General features: G+C 45.0%; 1 protein-coding gene across 2 annotated transcripts in view; it reads right to left on the bottom strand.

Moving 5' to 3' along the window:
* Nucleotides 1–8,063: 8,063 nt before the first annotated feature.
* LOC147892737 (CBL-interacting serine/threonine-protein kinase 24-like) overlaps nt 8,064–23,054 on the bottom strand; it is a 93,985-nt gene continuing 78,994 nt past the window's right edge. Inside the window, exons 8-15 of one of the 2 annotated variants that reach the window (XM_087386959.1) lie at nt 22,438–22,527; nt 22,102–22,224; nt 21,756–21,875; nt 21,489–21,605; nt 18,426–18,482; nt 18,256–18,330; nt 8,534–8,581; nt 8,064–8,493 (exon numbers count right to left, since the gene is read on the bottom strand). In XM_087386959.1, coding sequence (XP_087243085.1) covers nt 8,479–8,493; nt 8,534–8,581; nt 18,256–18,330; nt 18,426–18,482; nt 21,489–21,605; nt 21,756–21,875; nt 22,102–22,224; nt 22,438–22,527 — 645 coding nt within the window. In that variant the 3' untranslated portion in view covers nt 8,064–8,478. Of the gene's footprint in view, nt 8,582–18,255; nt 18,331–18,425; nt 18,483–21,488; nt 21,606–21,755; nt 21,876–22,101; nt 22,225–22,437; nt 22,528–23,054 lie in introns of both variants that reach the window. The other variant, XM_087386960.1, reaches the window with a different exon arrangement.

The raw sequence follows: 23,054 nt of genomic DNA, 5'->3' as shown, positions 1-23,054 counted from the left end.
TATGGATATATCATCACCATTTGAGTACATCCATCGTGGCCACCTATCATGAGGCAAACCAGGTCATCAAGGAGGATCTTAGTACAACTCTACACATATAAGATCTAATTAGCACTTTGTGAGCTTTCAATGAAACTCATTGAAAGCTCATAGAGATCATTGCATGCATCTCTCATAATGGGGTTTCATTAATTCTCCCGGTGCTATACTTAGACCCATCTCCCACGTCTTGACCAACTACGTATTGAGATGAGGTACAAAGGGTATCCCTCATGAGGGAAAACTTTGCATCTTGTGCAGCATGCAAAGGTTGAGTCAAAAGAGCACCTTGCCTTCAGATGCCCTGTATACTATGAGGTTTGAGGGACGAAACCACAAGAGTGGATTTTACTCTCAGCTTCCTTGGTCCATTCTTATCAAAGAGGTGTGGCGATGTTCCTACACAAGGCCCAATGACAGGGTTCGACTACTTGGACCGCATAGATGAGATAAGAAGGTCTTGATAGAGCCCATAGGATGATCACAAAATTCTACTCAAGAGACACTTAACAAATGTCACTACAAAGTTACGTAGCTGAGATACAAGAGCAAGGCCATAAGCGGGTTGACCCATGCGAGGACCATAGATATCCCCTCCTTACTCTTGACTTGGGAGACACCTCCAGAGTGACACTACGGTTTGCTAGGCGATAAGTTCTCTTGAAGATCACAGAGAGGACACACTACCCAAGCGGATCAGCACCAACATCCTGTCAATGACTTCATCCCCGACAATGCCAACGTTCACGAAAGCCATTGTCTACCAAGATTATCTGCTAACTAGTGGCCTTGGTCACCTGACAACATACAGAGGATCCAACACCTATGTTAATAAATGAGGAGCTTCCTCCGTTCTTTTTTTGTTATTTTTTATTTTTTGCTTTTCGTGGATCCTCCAATTTCTTGTTATTTACACCAGTTCCTGCGTCCCATGGCAATATATCTCTCTACCTCTTATGTCCTTTCTTTTCTTTTAGATATCAGTACTGGATGTGGATGCCCACTCCAACCTCAGCTACATCTACATCTACATCTACATCCACATCTACATCCACGGCTTGGGGTTGACATCGACCTCCTCTCCGACTATAGCCTCGTCATCATCGGATTCATCACTTATGTCGCCCACATGGGAGGTGACATACACAGGCCCACATTACTCCTCATCCTTCCTCTTCCCTCTTCCACTAAGTCAGCCATCTCTTAAACCTCCAAATCAAATCATCTCACCCTAATCTCAGTCATCTCCATGTCTCACCCAACTATCACCGCCTACTATCTAGCCCCACCCTCCTACTTTCATACCACACCCTTTTTAGTTTTAGATTCCTCGGCGACACAAGATCCACCAGATACATGGGAGGTTCTACTCATGGAGGTACATAGTATACGGACACAAGAGGTGGAGTTAACTCGTTTCGCACAGGAGCAAGCCAACTTCAGCAAGCTCGCGTTATACAGGAGTAAACCCATACTATACAGGAGCAGGCTAGTCTCATACAAGGACTCAAACATGATATTTCATAGTTTTGGAAGGTCACTGCCCTACATACAACTCCAGGGAGCACACCAGTGGTTGAGGCACAGATTGTGATCATGTAGTCTGTAATTGAAGTGACATCCAGATGGGTAGATGTGGCCAAACGGGAACCTACGAAGGCAACCATTTCGGTCACGCTCATGGAGCATAAACAGACGGCCAGTAAGGCTCTCAACATTAGAGTTTGTAGCATCCCACGAACCAAAGCTACACAGGTTAGCGATGCAGCGACCCTTGTAGCCACCACTTTAGGAGTGACAAAGCACGGGATTGAGAGGGCCTGGCGATTGGGGATAGTAGACCCCAACCTAGAGTAGTCCCTCACCATACAATTCAATGATGCTCATGCACGCAGATCAGTTCTACAGGACTAGCCATCGATCTCCTTGGATGAGGATCTCACACCCCTATAAGTTGAGGAGAGGTGCACACTAATGTAGCAATAGGATCAATCCCGCAAGGATGGGAAGTAGGCAGTAGTACGAGATGGGCGACTCCTTACAGGCTCCCTTCATCTTCTTCCCACATAGGGGGCAGGGTCTATGAGACTTAGGAAACCGAGAACTTATCCAATACCATTTGGAACTGTAATGGTACCTTTTGGTCAAAACCAGGAATTTCTTGGAAGGTCGTTACATAGTCTTCTACAAAGAGGCACACCAGAGCCCAGAGCACCCACTACTAGTAGTCAAGGGATACACCTGGGATACTGCTTATAGAGATGAGATGAGGGACACAGGGGGGTGCGGGGTTTAAGAGAGTAGCAGTACCTTATAGGTCTTCTCTTTTCGGGGCCATATCAGTAAAGAGGAGAGCTGCACATTCCAAATTTCTATGGATCCAAATTTGACGCACGGGTAGCCAAGATTTGTTCATGTGGCAGTATGTTACCTCCCCTTCGAGACCTCCCACTTTGCCCAAGATATCAGAGAGGAGACTACGATGTCACCGTATGCAACTCTATATGTTGACATTGATGATTTCTTGAGCCGCATGGAGATCCTTGTTGGGACTTCAAGGCAAGGACAGGCGTGTGTCATGTACCACTCCTAGACTTCAGAGATGATTCTGCCCTGCTTCCAAACGTTGACTTGGAGGACGCAAGTATGTTCTAAGTCTCAGCTTATAAGCGAGCCCCAGTAACATCTTATGGGCACGCATTGTTAGATTTGGGAAGGGCATGATCTTAGCATCTATAATGGTCTCCACAAATGCATGAAGGGTTTGGATAATGGCATCGGACTCAAGGCAAAGAGACGTTGATATGCACACATATTCCCACCCATATGAGAGAGGCTCCAACGTTGTCAATTACATCATGGGATCTCCTGCCTTCGCCTCTCGTATCACTAACTTCATTTCTAAACCACCTCCACCTAGGGCCGACCACACATATCTCTTCTTTGGTATCTCCATACCCCATCTCGCAATACCACGCACACCACCGATCACTCATTCCACCTATCATGACATACATTTTGACCGGTCTTTCACCAAGGTAATCAGAGCGCCGCTATACACTTCACATATATTGATTTCATATCCCTACTAGAGGACCGTGCGGCTCTAGTCACCCATTCACTCCACGAGGCTGTCCTTCATGCCTTATGTCACACTACTCGCTCCACCCGTCCACCACCACCTTGAACCGTCCCTTGCAATAGCTTGTAGGATGATGAGTGCAACGCTTTATGTTGTCAGCTTAGTTTCAAAACCAAACACAACCATTCGAGCACACCAAGGACATTGCCGCGAAGATCGTCAACGACTAGTGTATAAGAAGAAACAAGATTTCGTTCATCGAAATGAGGAGGAACTACTATGTCCTGTTTAGTAATAACTCCAAGGACGGGGTGTTAAGAATGTCGTGATGAAGCTTCATAACGGTTGAGCAAAAGATCATGAGGGACTATGCACTAAATTCATTGGCATTAAAATCCTAGCCTCGATCCTAGCAAAGCTCTTTAATGAAGATGTTTGCCTTGGCTTCCCACACACCTAGACTCTCAATACCATTTCACCCATTCACGAGACAAAAGATCCCACGAGCCCACTGGAGAATTACAAGGACCACTATGATCGGACATGTCATGTCCAAGATTTATGCATCAGTGCTTGATTCTGAGGTCGACCAAGTCGCAAAGATGCAAGAGCAATGGGGTAGGCGGGTGGTTTAGACATGATCATGGGTGTTACCATCTAGTACTTCTCTCAAGAAATAAAGTATAATCATTATTAGAATTGACTTCGGTCAAATAATGTTGACTTTGGTTAACTAAGAATAAGTTCTATTGTTTTACTTTTGCTTTGCATTGGTAAATGAGAACTATGGGGAAGCCCACAAGGGACTAGGACTAGTCAATAACTAGGAATGCATGCACTTCGCTAACCTCTAATGGGTTAAAGTGTTGGAATTTTGTGCAATGTGTAGGACCCAAGAGAGAGCAAAAAGGACCCAAGATTCGGGAGAAAAGCACAAAAAACAAGTCCCACAAGGCTCTAAAGGAAGGACAAGGGGACACCTCTTTAAAAAGAGGACCCACAAGAAGAAAAAGGTACCTAAAGCCTGCAATTTAGGTAGAAAAGCCTAAAATCTAGGCTTTATGTAAATAAAGCTCGAGAAAGCACATCCTAGCTTGTAGCTAGGCCTAGTCTATAAAAGAAGGCCTTAGGCCTCCCATATGTATTCAAAATTGTACTCAACTTCATGCTCTACTCACAGCCAGTTGTACAAAGTATTTTCTTGTGCAATAAAGACCTTTGGGCGAGGGGGGGGGCCTATTTCTAGGCCCTAGTGATGTATTTTTATTCTCTCCCCCCCCTCCTCCCAGAGCTCTTTCTACTGCTGCGAATTGTTAATTCTCCTACCATACCAAATTGCAATTTGTTCCACCATCATAGTCTTGCAACGATCGCACGGGCGAGTGTCGTACAAGAGAGATTCTACTGTAATTTTAATTCCACCCACTAGAATCTAGTTTCCAACCCTTCCGAGTGCCCCAGAGTTCCAACGATTTGCTCTAGAAGGCAGATCTTGGTATTGGTAAAGATTTCAATGGAACCTTGTATCACATTCTCACGCTCGAGTGTATCATTGAGGAGGCAAGGGCATGGAAGCAGAGGGTTTATTGTTGCTTTGTGGATTTCCACAAAGCCTTTGATATAGTTCCGAGAGCTTGACTCATTAGACGCCTACAAGAGTTGGGTTATGACCAAGAGATCGTTTGGGCTGTCATGGCACTTTACGAGAGAATGTCTGGCAAAGTCCGAAGAGGAGCGAGATGGACAGAGAAGATTATGAGTACTATTGGGGACAAACAAGGGTGAGCTTTTTCACCAAACCCGTTTGACCTCTACATCGATGAGCTAGAGACATTTATCCAAACAATGGGGGGGCTGGATGGTCTCTCGCTGTCGCTATGATTCATATTTTGATCTATGCATATGACGTGGTACTCCTATCTTCCTCTGCACATAATCTCCTGAGACACTTAGATGCACTATAGTCCTTCTGTGAGTCACAGGATTTGAGGTCAACCTTGGTAAGACCAAGGACATGATCTTCAATACATCTCAGGTAGCTATACATAGAGAGCAGTTCACCTTTGATGGATCACCATTCATATTATCTCGTCTTATACATACTTGGGGGTTCTCTTTTCTGGCCCTTATTTTACAATGAGACCGGCAATGTAGGCCCGTCTAAGCAAAATATTTGCTTCGTTGGCCAGCTAGAGGTAGCGCTTCCACTCACACTTCCAAGACCATCCACATATGATTCGCCATAAGCCATCGATCCCTCACCGGATCATCCAAGCTAAGTTTGGATCATCTCCGCTACAGCTCAATGCACTATTCCAAGTCATCACTTATCTATATTGGGTCAAGAAATACAAGGACTCCACTTCTCGACATCGCAAACTACCATGGCCAGCATTATCCTCTTCTATGGTCCTAGTAGTTGCAGATGACTAGAGATGATGGTATGCACACGCAGGTGGTTCAAGCAACTAGGGCTCCACATGGATAGACTTCCTTCTAGTACAACATTGATGCATCATTTCTCCCATTCACGTATCACGAGGTTAACTAGGTCATGTGAGAATCTTCTACAATTACACATATTCCAGACCTAGCTGAAACCGAGTGAGCTCCCAACAAGGCTCAACTTCTACAGAGATCATTGTCTACACATTTCAGAGGAGGGCTTTATTGTCCCCCCAGGATATATGCGGATTCATCTACCCCATTCCCTAAGGATCTCTATTGGGTAGTTTTGGGTTTCTTCGCATAGACTCGCATTGAGAGTGGCAAAGCAAAGGGAATACCCAAGGAGAGACGCATATGCACCTTATGTGGCCTACAAGAGGTTTAGTCAGAGGAGCACTTCATATTCAGATTCCCAGAGTACTATGAGATCCAAGGGAGCTTCTATTGTCTCTTCAGCAATAGCTTTAAGTTGTTCCAGAGATGATTGGCCGACTTCATCCACGAGGCGGTCAGACACCAAGAGAACCTACTTAGACCACAGAGACAGGAGCAAAGCACTCTGGTAGACTCTTCTTAGACTATGATCACTGAGCTTTTCTACCTCATTGACCCTTCAATCTTTTGAAGACTATAATACTCTCTCTCTCTCTCTCTAGCAGTGCTTCCGCTCACATTTTCAAGACCCAGGGACCAAGGGCTTACTTTTTGATTCCTTGGTCTGCCCAACAGGGATGTATGGCAGTCCTAGTTGGGGGCCAGATCTGTCAGATGTAGAGGGCTCAAGTGGAGCGGCTACAAGTTCTCATGCTATCACGGATGATTTGCAGTAAGCAGTCAGTTCCTCACCAAATCATTCTAGTTGAGTTTGGGTCATCTCCACTACAACTTGATGCAACGTTATCACCTACCTATATTGGATCAAGGGGTACGGAGATTGCACTTCTGGACATAGTAGATTACCGTGGCTAGCATTGTCCTCTATAACACTATCACAACAGGTGATCAAAAATGCTATTTGACAAGCACAGAGAGATGGTTTGAGCAACTGGGACTCCACATGGATAGGCTCCCCTCCTTCCAGTATAGCATTGACGTACATTTTTTCCCTCTCCAACCTCATGAGGTCAACCAAGTCATTCGTGAGGATCTATTACAGCTACACACATTCAGGACCTGGTTGGGACCGAGCGAGCTTCTGGTGAAGCTTAGCTTCTACAGGGATCATTGTTTACATTTCATAACGGAGGGTTTTATCGACCCACTAGGATATACGCAGATCCACCTACCCCCCTCACTGAGGATGTCTATTGGGCAGTTTCAGGTCTCTTCACATAGACTTCGCATCGAGCATGGCAGGGCTGCAGGTTTGCCCAAAGGAGAGGCGCATATGCACATTATGTCACATCCAAGAGATTAAGTCGAAGGAGCATTTCATTTTCAAATGCCCAGAATACTCCAAAATACTATGAGATACGAGGACGCTTCTATTGCCTCTTCAGAGAGTTATGGGATATTGTCCCGCTCTCTCTCCTTTCCAGACCAGAGATGCTTAGCTACCTTCATTCACGAGGCAATCAGACACCGTGAGCATCTACTATGATCACGGAGACAGGAGCAAACCTCCCTGATAGACTCTTCTCAGAGCTCGATCACTGAGTTCTTCCGGCCAATCCATGCACGCTCCCACACCACGAGGCCCCGCCATGATCGTGACAGAGCCAACGACACGACAGCTCAGACATGATGCACAAATTACACTTGGGGATATTTCCTGTCTGTTCAGAGTTGGGGCTACACCACCAAGGATCACTGTAGCCCTTATCAGACGCGGAGCTACGACAGGAGACGACATAGGACCACGTCTGCGGCGGGGAGCCGCCAGCACTCTATCTCTGACTTTATGCCCTCAGTACCTCATCCCCCTAAACGCTCCAATGAAGAGGATGTTAGTGTTGTGTACAGGATCATCATTCTGACATGACTATGTAGCACTCAGTACTTATCATTCTAACATGGCTATATAACCTGCGGCGGGGAGCCGCCAACACTCTATCTCTGACTTTATGCCTCAGTACCTTATCCCCCTTAATGCTCTGATGAAGAGGATGTTAGTGTTGTGTACAGGATCATCATTCTGACATGACTATGTAGCACTCAGCACTTATCATTCCAACATGGCTATATAACACTCAGCACTTATTATTTACAATCTACATTGGAGTGGATGCTCGCTTAGTAGCTCCACACACACAGCTTGTTTGTATTGGGATTTTTCAGTCTCATAGACCCATCGGTCTTTCAAAGACACTAATAAACTCTCTCTCTCTCTCTCTCTCTCTCTCTCTCCATCCAAATAAAAAGGGATTACAATAGAAAGAAACCAGATGGGGCAAACCTTACCACCACTATTAATTGTAGAGAAAAAGGCTTATGTATTCAAATCCAGCAACAGAAAAAAGGTTTAAAAGGTGAGAGAGACTCGGTGGAGGGAGAGTGGTAATGAAACTACTTGCTGGTCAACCATATACCTCATCGTACGAACATCTAAATATATCTTTTACTGGAGATTTTGGTTGAGGATGGCAGTAGTCGTATAATCTGCTCTCCTTTTGGAAAACTCCATAATGCATCACGATGATCTGAGGAAACTGGAAATAAAAACGAGACTGGATTTAACAAAGGCCTTTTGAAAAAGAGCAGTACCAAGTCATATACACTGATAATCTGGTACTATGTACAAGAATAGAATTTTGGGAGAGATCTGCTCATAAAATTCAGGCTCTATACAGATACAAATGTCATGTCTGTGGTCAAGATCTAAATCATTAGTCGAATGACCTTTATAACTAATAAACATCATCTCCACATGTACTCATACAAGCGTACAAAATTGCAAAGAGAAAGGGTTCTCAATAATGATTAGCAATCAGCGCTCCGAAATTCGGAATTGTTTGCCTCCTCAGCTGACTTCCATATAACATCCTCCAGATGCGCACAAAAGGTCTTGTAAAACTGTTGAGGAAGAAAGAAAAACGAAAGCATGAGCGACTCTTACTAAGCCACTACATAAAAGAACCAAAAACAACCATAGGGTCAGACAACTGTTGAATCAAATGCAAAACAAAAACAAACAATTGACAACTATAGATAAAATAAGGTAATCCTTTTGAGAATGAAATATAAAGTGCACCACAAGGTAACTATATGGCATGACTTTACAATAGATGCATAATTGAAATCAGGCATAGATAGGACAGGGATCTGGTTCAAGTGCATAGGTGTTCATGCAAGGGCACATGATACATCTGTGCGTACATGTGGATGAAAGAAGAGAGAGATGAACCTTTTCACAAAGTCCAAAGGAAACATGACTTTAAAATTGAAAAAAACAGGAAACACAAATTATAACTAGGACGGGGTCTATGACAGAAAGGTAAAAGTAAAGAGCCGTTTTTCTGCAGCCCTAGTTAGCAGCATAAAATGAGGGACTCTCACATTCCTAATGTAATATTGCTACTTTCAAAACGCGTCTTTCTTCTTCATTCCAACCTAGATCTTCGACCAGATGTCTTTTCCAATACGAGTGTCTCCTGGCTCACAGTGAGTCATTTCTTCTTTCTTCACTAATCCTCGAGTGGCAATTCAAGCTGCTTGTAGCGACTCCAACACCAGCTCAAAAGAGCTCCCTCCAGTATAAGGCTACACAAAATAATTGCAAGTAGCAAACTGTTTGTTGTGATGGCATCCATTATATGAACTCATGTGGCTTGCAGATAATGGCTGTCTATGAAGTTGAAACCTTGTCTAAGAATCTGAGGTTGTGAAAAAGTCATTCTCCTCGCAGTCATTCATGCTCAAGAACATTTTGGTTGGCATCCAGCAACAAATAAAGCTTCTCCCTGCTCAGCACTAACCTGCTAGCCCGCCTCTCCTCATGCAGTGCCTTCTCTCTGCCGCACCTTCTCACTCTGCCTGACTCCTCTCTGCCCCCCTCCCTCCACTTCTTGGCCTTGGACTAGCCTGCTGGCAGCCCATTTCGGTCCAACAAGCAACTCATCCTTCCGTACCTGCTCCAACCGTACAATTGCACCTTACTCCCCATTTTCATCATCTTCTCCCTTTTCTAGTGCAATTTCCCTCAAGAAATTGGGGCTTTTGTATTTGGGCTACGATTTTGCAAGAGAAAAGGTATTTGGCAGATTTTCAGGCATTTATCCACTCATTTTGAGTGAGATTTCAGACATTTGCTACATTTGGCACTCTAATTTTGGCAGATTTTGGGGATTCTAGATAGCAGCAGGAATTTATTGCAGGCAGATTGCATCATACTTTCAAATTTGCAGCATATTGTGTCACATTTGCCCAAAAAGCAATGACATTTGCTTACTTTGATTTGAAATTTGGGGATTTTCAGTGAAATCGACAAGAAATTGCAGGTCCGTCCCTCCCTCCCCTCAGCCCCCTCCCCGCCTCCCTTCACCTACCTCCCCCAAACCCCCTACCCACCCTACCCCCGCCCCTCCCCGTCTCCTCAGCCCCCTCCCCCGCCTCCCTTTCCCACCCCTTCCTCCTCCCTACCTTGCCTTTCCTCTCCTCCTCCCTGGCTCATTCTCAACCCCTCTCCCTCTCAGCCCCTCCCCCTGCCCCCCTTTTTCTTTCTAGCCCTCCTTTTCTTGCTTTTCTCCTCTACATCACCTTCCTTCCTTCCTTGCCCTTTCTAATTGCAGGAGACATGACACAACTCGGTTTGAATCGGCCTTTCCACCTTGATTGGCGATGCATTTCCAATCAGCCAATCCACCGGCCGCAAAAACAGTTACATTCTCAAAAGACGAGTTGCAACAGCTCAAGAACGATGTAGAACTTGAAAGTTCTCACACTTTGATCGCACGCATCTATGGGTCTCACCCTTCCAAATCACAAGCCAGAGACTACCCTCAGACCCCACCCCTCGACTCAACGATGTTCGCTTAATAGGGCGAGGTTTCTTCTAGGTTGTTTTTTATTCACCGAAGGCTGCGAGCGCTCTGCTCAAAGCTGGGTACTTGCACTTTGGACATAAAAAGATTTTTTTTTTAACCCTTTCATGCTGGGCTTTGACCCTGTGGAGGAGGCCAAGCAGGGATTTTTCATTTTTCGTCCGATTTCTGGGTCTCCCACAGGTTTACCATCGCTTACTCCCGGTGGTTGGGGAGTACTTTGGTATTTTCACTGAGATCCCCCCCCCCCTGATTTGCCCTTGGCAGTTGCAGAGGCGATCGGGTCTGACGGGGTTCCTAGAGTTAGGGTCCTTACGTTGGATCCTAATTTATCAGATGATCATATCATGCTTCAACGTCCGGATGGTTCTTTCTTTCGACAGAGAGTGGAGATCGCGAGCAGATAGGACTAGTGCAGGATCTGCAGCACCGTTGGGTATTTCATCAAGGAATGCCCTAAAAAGAAGAGGAGGCCCAAGAAGCCTTCTAGTACAACAACTCCCCCTAGAACTCAACAGGGGGTGGTACAATTCCAACACCTACTCCTCGACCTTGACAAGGTGTTGGTACAGTTCCATCACCTCCTCCTCGACCTCTACAGGGTCTTGGTACAGCTCCTCCACGTCAAAGTGCTCCCTCGGTACCTCCACCTACTTTCATGGCACATGCTGTTCCCAGATGGATTCCGGTTCGTGTGTGGCCTTCACACCCTCCATATCACGAGGCCGCCATCTAGGACGCCATCCCCTCTGGAGTTTTGGATATTCCCATTGTGGTTGCTCCCACTGATGTTGCACATCACTCGGTTCAGGACACTAGTGCTCCACTTGCAGCCTTGGCTAGAGCTTCTCCCATTGACTCAGCTCAGCGATAGCCCCTTTCCTTGGCCAGGTACTTGATGATATTTCTCCAGCTAGAGAGGCCCCCGCAGCTTTCCACGATCATGGCATTTCAGAGCAGCCCCCTCCCTCAGCCCCCCTCTCAGGTGGATGAGTTCTTTCCCCTATGGATTTTTCTGCCATTCGCTCCCTCCCTCGCTCATTGAGCAGGAGGTCTTCCCCCATTGAGGGGTTTGTTTTGTAGGATCGTTAGATGAAAGAGCAAGTGCAAGGTGCGAAGAGTAGATAGATTCAGCCGTTACGTCAACTAGGGTGTGAAAGAAAAAGAGTACATGGTACTTGTAGCTAGACCTAGACCCTAGGACTAAGTGTCCTAGGTGTCACATAGGACTAAGTGTCCTATGTTGCCTAAAGGCACTAAAACTATAAGTGCCTATATCTATGCCTACAAGGCACATACCATGGCCTATAGAGCATCACTAGAAACACCAGAAGATGGCCTACAAACCCCCCTCCATGGGATGGGCTGAAGTATTCTGGAAACGTCTCAGAATACCTGGTATTTTTCTGGTCATGGTGGCACATGTTCATCCAAAAGGATATAGCCACCTACAAATGTACAAGTATAGGGAACTAAGTGTAAAGCCTGGCGAAAGACTTCGAACTTGGGACGAGGAAGTGCCTTTGTAAACAGATCTGCTATGTTGTCCTCTATGGGAAGATAGGACAACTCTCTGTCTCTTGCTGACAACCACTCCCGAACATAATGATAGTGAACTTCAATATGCTTGGTACACGCATGAAACACTAAGGTTACGTGCAATGGCCAAAGCACTCTGACTGTCAAGTGTAGACCATAGTGGAGGATGTCTGGCGAATACCAAGATCTGTAAGTAACTGTCGAAGCCAGACACACTCTACTGTAGCAGTGAAAGCTGCCCTGTACTCAGCCTCACAGCTAGATGTGGAAACTGTTGGTTGCTTCTTGCTAAGCCAAGAGATACATGAATTGCCAAGCAAAAAACAATTGCCAATATGTGACACTCTGGTGTCGGAACAACCTGCCCAGTCACTATCCGTGTAAGCATGCATGGTAACTAAGCCCTGATCACCATAGAAGAGGGCTAAATTCTGAGTGCCTTTGAGATATCTGAAAACTCTCTTCACTGCCTGCCAACGTTGTGACCTGGGCATGTGCATGAATCTGCTAAGCTGAGATACTGCATACTGTAAGTCAGGTCTGGTGTGACATAAATAAATTAGGCATCCAATAGCCTGCTCATAGAGATGGTCTTGTTTGCTGTCCCTCAAATGTATCAAGAAGCCATATGGGAACTTGCTTTTGTTGTCCATTGGCAGCTCTTTCTTCAATCACTGCATCATGAATAGTGGGATCATTTCGTGCTGGAAGAGAAATCTGCAAATCAGCATGAGGAACTGGCTGATCATTGCTTAATGGAGGGCCTGCAGGAGGCTCATGTTGCTGGTCAAAGTCCTCTTCTGAGGATGGTTGAGGTAACCAAGATTCAAAGACATCAAACATGTCAACTTCTGGCTTAGCTTTGCAGTCCACGAGAGGAGAAGCCGAATGTTCAGCAAAGATAACATCCCTACTGACAATAATCTTCCCAGTATTTGGTTGGTATAACCTATACCCTCTGCTCTCTTGGCTGTAACCGATAAATATGCATTTGATTGCCTTGTCATCAAGCTTATGTCTCCACTGAGATGCTACATGAACATATGCAAGAGACCCAAAAACTCTCATTTGTGAAAGTGAAGGCTTCCTGCCTTTCCATGCTTCATAAGGTGTAACAATCTTCAATGCCCTCGTAGGTGATCTATTCAGCACATAGTTGGCACACATTACTGCATCAAGCCAAAATTTATTGGGCAAAGACTTGGCCTTAAGCATGCATCTGGCCATCTCCATAGTAGACCTGTTCTTCCTTTCAAGAACAGGATTATGCTGAGGAGTGTAAGGAGTAGTGCATGAGTGAACAATGCCCCGTGAAGACAAAAATGCATCAAACTCCTTTGACATATACTCTCCCCCCCTATCTGTGTTGAGGGTGAGAAGCTTGCATCCTGATTCATTCTCAACCATATTCAGCCACCTCTGAAAGCATAAGAACCCTTCAGATTTGACTTTTAAAGGATATACGCCGCAATATCTTGTGAAGTCATCAATGAGAGAGTCATAAAATATTTGTACCCCCAATGGCATTTGTCCTCATTGGGCCACATACATCACTGTGTACTAGCTGCAATTTCCTTTGTGAGAGTTCTAGACAGTTCTTTTGAAAAGGAAACCGATGCATCTTCCCAAAAGACAACCCTCACACATATGTTTGGAAACTGTGTGAGTTTGAGGAACATCATTAGCCATCTACTGTGAATGTAGCTTTGCAAGAGCTCTATAATTGAGATGACCCATTCTCTCATGCCAAAGATGAGTTTCAACAAGCTGTGAATCTGAAATAGCAAATGCTTCAATAGAAAGTGCAGCTGAGTGATGATCAAGCTAATAAAGCCCCTTTTCCAAAGTGCCAGTGATAACTATGGCATTGTCATCACGAAGATCATAAACTAGGCATCTGTAGCCATCAAAAATCACTCTGAAACCTGGAGTGGCAATTGCTGAAATTGAAATCAAGTTGACTTCAATTCCAGGCACAAAGAGAACATTTGTTAAAGTGACAGGATGGCTTGAAATGGATGTGAGCTGCACATCTCCAATTCCTTTTACAGCATAGGAAGCATTATTAGCACATGTGACAATCCCCCCTCGAGGTACATCAGCTAAAGAATGAAACAACTGTCTGCAAGATATAACGTGCTTGGAAGCACCACTATCAAAATACCAAGGCTGAGCATCATTAGAAGTAAAGAGTGCATCAACTTTGGAGGGATCAAATGAGCAATGGACAGCCCATGCCCAATCATCCTGGTAAACACCTTGATATTTTGGGAGGACCTTTTGGATACATTTTGATGCTACTTCATCATTGTCCACATGTAGGTATATTTTTGTATATGTCCTTTTTTGATAGTTTGGCAAGTTGTTCCATGAGATCCTTTAGCTTTTCAGATATGCATCCATAGAATCAACTTCATTCAGACTGAATTCCTACAATTGTGTTCTTAAAAATGCAACACGTGCCTCATTGCGAATCTGATAAAGAAGCCAATTTGTCCCAAGCATCCTTTGCTGTCCTGCAAGACCGGATGTGTGGAATAATGATTCTCTTGCATGATAAAGCAATACAGGAATGTGCATTCGCATCTCTTGCATCCCATCTTGATTGTTCCTGAGGTGGGGGAGCAGTAGCAGCAGTGCTAGAAGATAAGGCATCAGGAGGAGTACCCCCTGCAGAGGGACCAGCAGTAGAGGCAACCAATGTAGCATTGGCTGGCCTCAGATCAACCCCAGAAACAATATTCCACAAATGCTTTGCAACAAGAATATGTTTCATGAGATAAGACCACATCGGATAGTTGGTGCCATCCAACTTATCATCTTCACGAAGAATGCCAAATAGATCTTGATTGTTCCCAGCCATTGAAAATGTGATACCCTAAAAAAGACCTGAAAACCCAAAAGCCTCAAGGCTATCACTGCAAAGAGCTGGCTGTCCAAAAATGACAACAAATATCTGCAAATAAATATTCTACAAATTTCCAACCCAAATCAAAGGGCAAATCCAGATCTGACCCAAATGTGACTGTGTCAGGCAATGTTCACTGCAAAAACAGCAAATCTGGCAAAAGCCCCAAATTTAATGAGGGCAAATTGGCAAAAAAGAGGACAAATACAGAAAAGCCCCAAATTTTGCTGAGATTTTTTGCAAATGTGACCCAATGTATGAGAATCTGACTCAATGTCCTGCAAAAGTGACTCAATGTCCTGCAATCTGACCCAAATGTATTGCAAACAAACAAGAGATTGCAGCCCAAATCCCAAAGCCCCAATGTTCTTGCAAGAAATTGCAACCAAAGAAGGTGAAAAGAACTGAAAGCCCCAAAAAATGCCAATGTCCTGATTCACAGCCAATGCCAGCTAGTATGGATTCTGACAATAGTTTCATACGTGTGAAACTGTACGGAATACCTGAAGCAGGTACAAGCTGTACGAATCCAGTATGCTGTACGAAGCAGATACTCTGTACGAAACATGTACGCTGTACGGAACAAGTACTTCTGCTATACGGAGCACAAACACATTACGATGTACGGAATCACATGTAGTCTCCAACTTTGTACGGCAGATCTTCACACGTGGATGTACGGCGAATGTACGGAACAAGTACAGGACAAGTACGGAATACAACGTATGGTTGTACGAGAAGTGCAGCGCAATGGAGCACGGTATGGCACAATACGAAAGGCAAGTACGAAAGTACGACGTAGGTACGTTGATTGTGCGGACTTTGTGTACAGGCATCCATACAGTCGTACGGACTATACGGATGGAGGAGCAGGTAGGCTGAGACAAGCTGGTGCGAGTTCAGGCGCACGATACGAGTTAAAACGTAGCTCTGATACCACTGTAGGATCGTTAGATGAAAGAGCAAATGCAAGGTGCAAAGAGTAGATAGATTCAGCCGTCACGTCAACTAGAGTGTGAAAGAAAAAGAGTACATGGTACTTGTAGCTAGACCTAGACCTTAGGACTAAGTGTCCTAGGTGTCACATAGGACTAAGTGTCCTATGTGGCCTAAAAGGCACTAAAACTATAAGTGTCTATATCTATGCCTACAAGGCACATACCATGGCCTATAGGGCATCACTAGAACCACCAGAAGATGGCCTACATGTTTCTGCCACTAGGTCGGGTAAGATGTTCCAAGCTATTTCCTCCCGTCGATGAGGATTGTCAGTTGGAACATACAAGGACCTGGTGGCGTCCCTCATCGCCACTACAGACAGCTGATCTGGAATCAGCTTCATCCATTGATGTCTTATTCATTCAGGAGCACACGCTAGGTGCCAGAGATTGTACAAAGCCAAGTAAATTCCTTTCGAGCCACACTTTTTGGTCACCTCATTTGGACCCTAGGGAAGCTACATGCATCTCAGTTTCGGACTCTTTTCTCCCCTTAGTTGTTGGACACGCAATTATCTTTTCCTCTAGAGCCCACTAGATTCTTCTTTTAATTGGGGGACGTAAGGTTGCATTTCTCAACCTTATGCCCCTAATAATAGAGGGGATCATGTCTTGTTCTTGAAGGAGTGCTCTCTTGGGGCCCCATTGCATATTCTTGGGTCATTGGAGGAGACTTCAACATGGTGGAGTTACCCTCAGATAGAAAAGGAGGCAGAGAGGGTGGCATCCACTCTTTGGAGAGGGCAGCTTGGGATGCATTCCTCTTTAGTTTCAGTGGCAAAGATGCTTTGTTTGATGATGCCTTTCACACTCAGTCACAGTCACTCCTGTTTTCTTGGTCAAACAGGAGGCCACGGATGCCTATCCATGCACAAATTGACCGCTTTCATGTTGATGATTGGGCCTTGGATAGAGGAAGATCAATATGCATTGCCCCTGGGGTTTCCACTTTGGATCACTTTCCAGTGGTGCTGATGGTTTCTGAGTCGCACTTGACAGGTTGATCCGCTAGTATTAGGATTCCCGATGCCTTTTATGCAGAGGAGGACCTCACAGAGGCAGCTTTGCAAATCTGGGTTTCTCACTTGCAGGGTGAAGTGCCTTCCCCTTCACATATCGCAGCTTCCCTCTCCAATATTAGTGACTATTACCATCTGGTTGCTAGTACCACGAGACGTGAGACTCTTAGACGAGAGATTGGTGTTCGCCAGTAGTTGGTAGCCTTAGAAAGGGAAGAGCATAAGTGGCCACTAGATGCTTGGATTCAGGAGCGCCTTGCTGCAGCAAAGGCTCATCATCAAATTTTGTTGGATCAAAGAGCAGAGTATGCCTTTCATGCATGAGAGTCCAGATGGGAGGTAGAGTCAAAAACGGAGTTTTGCAGTCAAATCCATATGCCACCTTGCACATAGCTACAAATTTTTATTCCTCCCTTCTCTCAACAAATCCTAGTAACAAGGCCACTGATAATGCCAGACACGTCATACGGCAGTGTATTCCTAGGTTGGTGAAGCCAGATATGAGACTCTCTCTTGATGCACCTTTCACCAACATAGACTTGAAGTCTGTGCTTCTCAAACGGCCTTACATCTCCTTTCTTCCTGACCTTTTGGGATATGACTGGGGATCACATTATCTCAGCCCTGCAAGGTGTTTATGACTCCAGTGAGATGCCTGACTCACTTACAGAGGGTCTCATACATCTAATCCTACCACTTGCTATAAAATCCTAGCCAAAGCAATCAGCTTGCGTTTGCATTCCATACTTCCAAATCTGGAGAGTGGGAATGGATTCATGGACGTATATGAACATATACGGCACTTTAGGGCCTGCCCTAGTGCATGTTTAACCCATTTTAAATGTTTCATAGAAACATTTCAAGCAGAAACGTTTCTGAATGTTTCTACTGCCAGAAACATATTTTTTGGTTACTATGAATGCATTCACTTCAATTTCATATATTTTACACACACATAATTTTCTATTGCTTTTCCACAGGCAAAGCCACCCACCCATACTGAACACTAGCAATAAAGAGCAGAGCTACTCACAAATCATGGTTCTTAAGCATATTCATCATATCCCGCAGGCTCAACAAAATGATCCTAATAAAAAAGTTATGCCTAATGCAAGATCTGTTCTCTCTCCAAACTTTCATGCGACTGCAGCAGGCATGCTTATGCAGAAGGCCTCATATAAACCAGTTGAATTTGACTTGAAAGAAATGATTCCATGATTGGCGTATAGTGTCCCTGGCATACCTTATGATATTCAAAGGTTTCCCCGACTGCCTTGCGCACCTCGACCAAATACAGAGAGGGTGCCACTTCAAAAACCTGGATTGTGCAACACAGATCAATGCTGTCCCTTGAATTTGCCCATAAACCAGTTGAAATTCAAATGAAAAACTGAAAACATAACATTTCCATACCTCCACAGCAACTGCAAGTTCACCAGCCCTTCCAGCTAATGGACCCTCCAGCCTCATCTAAAGCATTAAAAAATGTTTCATTAGCCAAAGACCCGTTTGTTCATAGGTTCACAAAGCAAAGCATCTTAATCCATGCATAAATGGCCATAACAAAATAATTAAATTTATCATCCAGACCTAGTGAGCCTCAAGGACAGAGCTATGTTGCTGGCAAAATGCATCAGACTTGAGAAACCAAAACCCAGTCAATTTTGTTAAAATAAAAGCTTTAGGATGTGGCTCTTCAAGTAATGTTCCCCTTATATTTCCAAGACCGGCCCTCGATGCATTATTATGTAGCACAATATTACAAAGCTGGTGGACTTGGATTTCCATTGCCCTCGGGTACTTAAATCACCCTTAATTGACTCATTTATTTTAAATTATCTTGGCAGTAATTTCTCCTCACAAAAGCTAGTATAGTGATGTATTAGAAGCCATGTACTGATCTCATTGAATGCAGAAAACAATATCCTTTCAGAGCTCAAATCAAAAGCTTTTCAAATTTCAAGAAACAGTAGATCGTGTAGGAAAGCCCCAATACTGCTGCTCCTCCCCGACCTTGCTGCTGCTCCCCCTTCTCCTCGGCCGTACAGCCCTCTCCCTCTCCCCTAGGCACTCTCCTCTCCCTCCTGTAGCTCCCCTCAGTCCCCCTATCCTGTCCTCTCAGCCTCTCCGCTCTCTACCTCTCCACCCTGTTCCCTCTACTCCGCTCCCTCTACCCCGCTGCTGCCTGCTGTACGGCCATACGGCCTCCTACCCCGCTCCCTCTTCTACGATCCCTCTACCCACCTGCCCTCTCTTCTCTGCCCTAGCCTCTACGCCTAACCCTCTCCGCCCTACCCTCTCCTCCCTAGCCCCTTCTTCCTCTCCGCCTACGCTTTTTCTGTGTTCGAGTCGGCCTTCACACCTTGATTGACGATGGCCCAGCCTTCAGCTATTCCTCGCACGCTTCCACCGGCCGCGAAAACCATCATTTTCTCAAGAGACGAGTTGCAGCAGCTCAAAAAAGATACTAAGCAGGAGAGCTCGACATCGCTCTTTGCTCGCATCCATGGGTCCCACCCTTCCAGGTTACAGGCCAGGGACTGGATGCTCGCCACTCTACCTGGACACCTTGCAGGGCACCTCACAAATGTTCGACTGCTTGGGCGAGGTTTCTTCCAAGTAGTTTTTGACTCCTTGGAGGTAGCACGTACAATGCTGCAGGCTAGCCCGTTAGCACTGGGCTCCAAGAGGATTCTTTTGACCCCTTTTTCTTTGGGGTTCGATCCTGTGGAGGAGGACAACTGGACGACATCACTCTCCATCAGATTTCCAAGCCTTCCTCAGGTGTACCATCCACTACTACATTCCATTGAAGCCGCCTTTGGAGTGGTTACTGAGATCCCACCTCTCCCTGAGATGCCTACTTCAGCAGCAGAGGCAGTCAGGTCTGATGGGGTACTGCGTGTTAGGGTCATCGTCTCTAACCCTAACATCTCGGATGACCACATTATGCTTCAACGTCTAGATGGCTTCTTTTTCAGATAGAGAGTCGAGATTGCAGGGAGACAGGATTAGTGTAGGATTTGTAGGACCCTTGGGCAATCTTGCCCAAGGAAAAAGAAAAGACAAAAAAGATCCACGGGCGCACCTCATAGTTTCACCCGACTAGGACCTTCATCATGACCTGGGGTGGGCATCTCTCCGGCACAGCAATTTGCTCCCGTGTTGGAGAGTATCAGGAGGAAACTCATCTTTTGGAGTTCAGCCAGACTTGACCTTGCATCCAAAGTTGTGGTTGTAAACCAGGTCTTATTGGCCACTGCCTGGTTTGTCTGCTCATGTTGGTGCAAATCTAGAGGTTGTATTGCTCAGTCAATGAGACCTGTCAGGAACTTCCTATGGAGTGGTTTAGATGGCATCTCAGATGTTGTAGCCAGGGTGGCTTGGGAGACCCTCATTCTCCCCACAGGAGAAGGAGGTCTCAATATTTTTGATCCGAACTTGCAGTGTATGGCCTTACTCTGCAAGTTTGTAGTACGTGGATTGATACCTAGACAGGAGCCTTGGAAGGATTTTTATTCACGCAACATTCAGTTTTGTGCCCCTTCTCATGGGGGAGATTGGTTGGACAGCAGCAAATGGATCTTTACTTCAACCCATCTCAAATCTCCCCCTTCCCCTCTCATGGCTACTATTCTGAAGGTTTGGGGCTGCTTTAGAAACACACTTCGCAAGTTCCACCCAACTCTCGTGAAGAAATTCACAAACAACCAGTCATGTGAAATGAATTGATTTTGGATGATCATGGCAGGCCAATTGGAGTGTCACATTATATGCAGTGGTCTAGATGGGAGAGGGGACCTGCCTCTATAGTAGGCGCTTGGCAAGCCTTTATGAGACTTCCAGAGGATCAAAGACTTTTAGCAATTGCCCACCTCAGAGGTAGTGCACTCAGGATACAGCAGATACAGGCAGCCATTCCGCCCGAGTGGATTGATATAGATGACATACCGCTTACAGAGTCCACTTGGTGGGGAGCATTTTCAGGGATGGGCATTCCGTTACAGATCATTGCATTGCAGGATACACATGAGGATACCCTTGTCTTTACTGTTCAGTCGGGAGGCAAACTTGTCATATCTTCTTTTGGAGGTTGCTTTTCAGCCTGTCAGGATTACAAGATTCACGGAGGGGGGACTCACAGTGGTATCTTGACCCTGATCCTATTCTCCTTGCGCTGGGTCTTAGAGACTCTGGCTGTATGGTGGTTTCCCTTTGGTATTTGCAAGTATACATGTCGTGTCTCACAAGTTAATGTGAATATGCTACACTTTCTGCTGTCTACTTGGTCTTTCTTTGAATAAACACAAGGATCATAAAAACACCTCTCTTTGTTGGTCTTCCCATGTCTTCTACTTCTCATTAGAAATTGAGCATTCATCCTTTGGACACCAAATATATCTCTCTATTTTCAGAATACAACTCTAGCCATCTAGACTTTAAACCAACATTGGTGAATCTGAGACACTCATGTACCTTGTATCCACGCGTTTGGACATTGAAACCCATTGTTTTTGCGGCAGCTTCCATTTTTGACATTATCTCTCTGGCTGGGCATTTAGAAATATACCTGGTCTGCCGTTTTACATGATCCTGGAATTGTCAAGGCCAAAAATTACGACAACCTTACAGTCAAGTGATGCAACACACAAGTTACAAATAAAATCCAACAAGTATGTTTTGTGTTTCACATGTCATGTTAGTGATAAGCTTAAAAGTTACTAGCAAAGTCAACAGGTAGACCTGCCGTCGATCAAATAAAGCTGAAAGATTCAAGCCTTGAGAAAGTGTAATAAGCTCGAACGCATTCATCATATATGGACCTGAATCATTATAGTCTCTCTGTTCGCTCACATATTTCTCCTGATCAAAGAAAATTTGCATTTTATGAGAAGCGTGTAGGGCCACAAAAACCATTTGTGAAAGACACCAATTTCAAACTCATTAGTATATAGAAAAAGACAGCAGGATCACACATCGCAAAAATAAGTTCAACATTAAATTCAGTGCAGGATACCAGTAAACAGCTAATGACACTAGCAGTTTCTGTGAAATAGTTCCTCACTCAGTATTGCCCTCCTATTCTTACCTCTGAGTCATCAAAAACAGCCTGAATGTCATCTAAGGTGATGTCTTCATCATCAAAAAGCCTCACAGGAGAGTAGTTTTTCTTAAACCACTCATCATTGCGAATTCCACCAATTCTAATTCTCTGCACAAGAACAAGTAGTGCCCTTATAACTCTTTGATATTCCAATTTTATATGATGAATCTCAAAAGCAAGTCTGTGACACAAAAAGCCTCAGTATCACACATGACAGTTGCTGAAAACAAGAAGCATTCAGAGATTCAGAACTACAGATGTGACTACAAGTCTCACTAACCAGGAAGATACACACATAAAATAGCGTCCAGGTGTACTTACTTTTTTTGGGTCAGGTTCCAATATTCTACGTATGAGAGATTTCGCACCCGGAGAAAACCACGATGGGAAAGAAAACTCTGCTGCATTGACCTGCAGAAACACATCCTTATGCTCAGTAACACAGTGCTAGAAGGAAGCCCAAGCTATGTCTTCAGTAAATTGCTTTCCTTAATGAAAAGATGACGAAGTAGAGGGGGATCAAAAGAGAGTTAGTTGCACTACTTGAACAACGCAATGTCAAGCCATTCACATAGTTGGAACCGTATGCGTACGGTCGTCCATACCGTATTCCATACGGCCTTTCCATACGCGCACAAATACCATTCCGTACATGGTTTTTTGGCGGATAAGAAAACATCAAAAGGTGAATACCTTCGCCCGTACAGCCATACCGTACATCAAACCTTTGTTACTTCCCTGTGCATTCCGAGGCCGTGGTCGTGACCTGTACCCTGACCTGTACTCCACCCAGCCATACAGCCAGCATTTGAGGCAGCCAGCCAGCTGTACATTCACAGGCTCAAGCTTGAGCTTGGCCTTCAAGCTTCAGCAAGCTCCTTCAACATAGGAGTCAGGACTCAGGAGACTCTCTCAGATCTGTGACCTCAGAAGGACCG

The sequence above is a fragment of the Dipteris shenzhenensis genome, chromosome 16 (assembly GCF_047967505.1).
Source record: "Dipteris shenzhenensis isolate YYH24624 ecotype China chromosome 16, Dip_SZ_1.0, whole genome shotgun sequence".
Classification (NCBI taxonomy): Eukaryota; Viridiplantae; Streptophyta; class Polypodiopsida; order Gleicheniales; family Dipteridaceae; genus Dipteris; species Dipteris shenzhenensis.
Note: the sequence above shows the minus strand (reverse complement) of the source record. Positions and strands in the feature narration are given on the sequence as shown.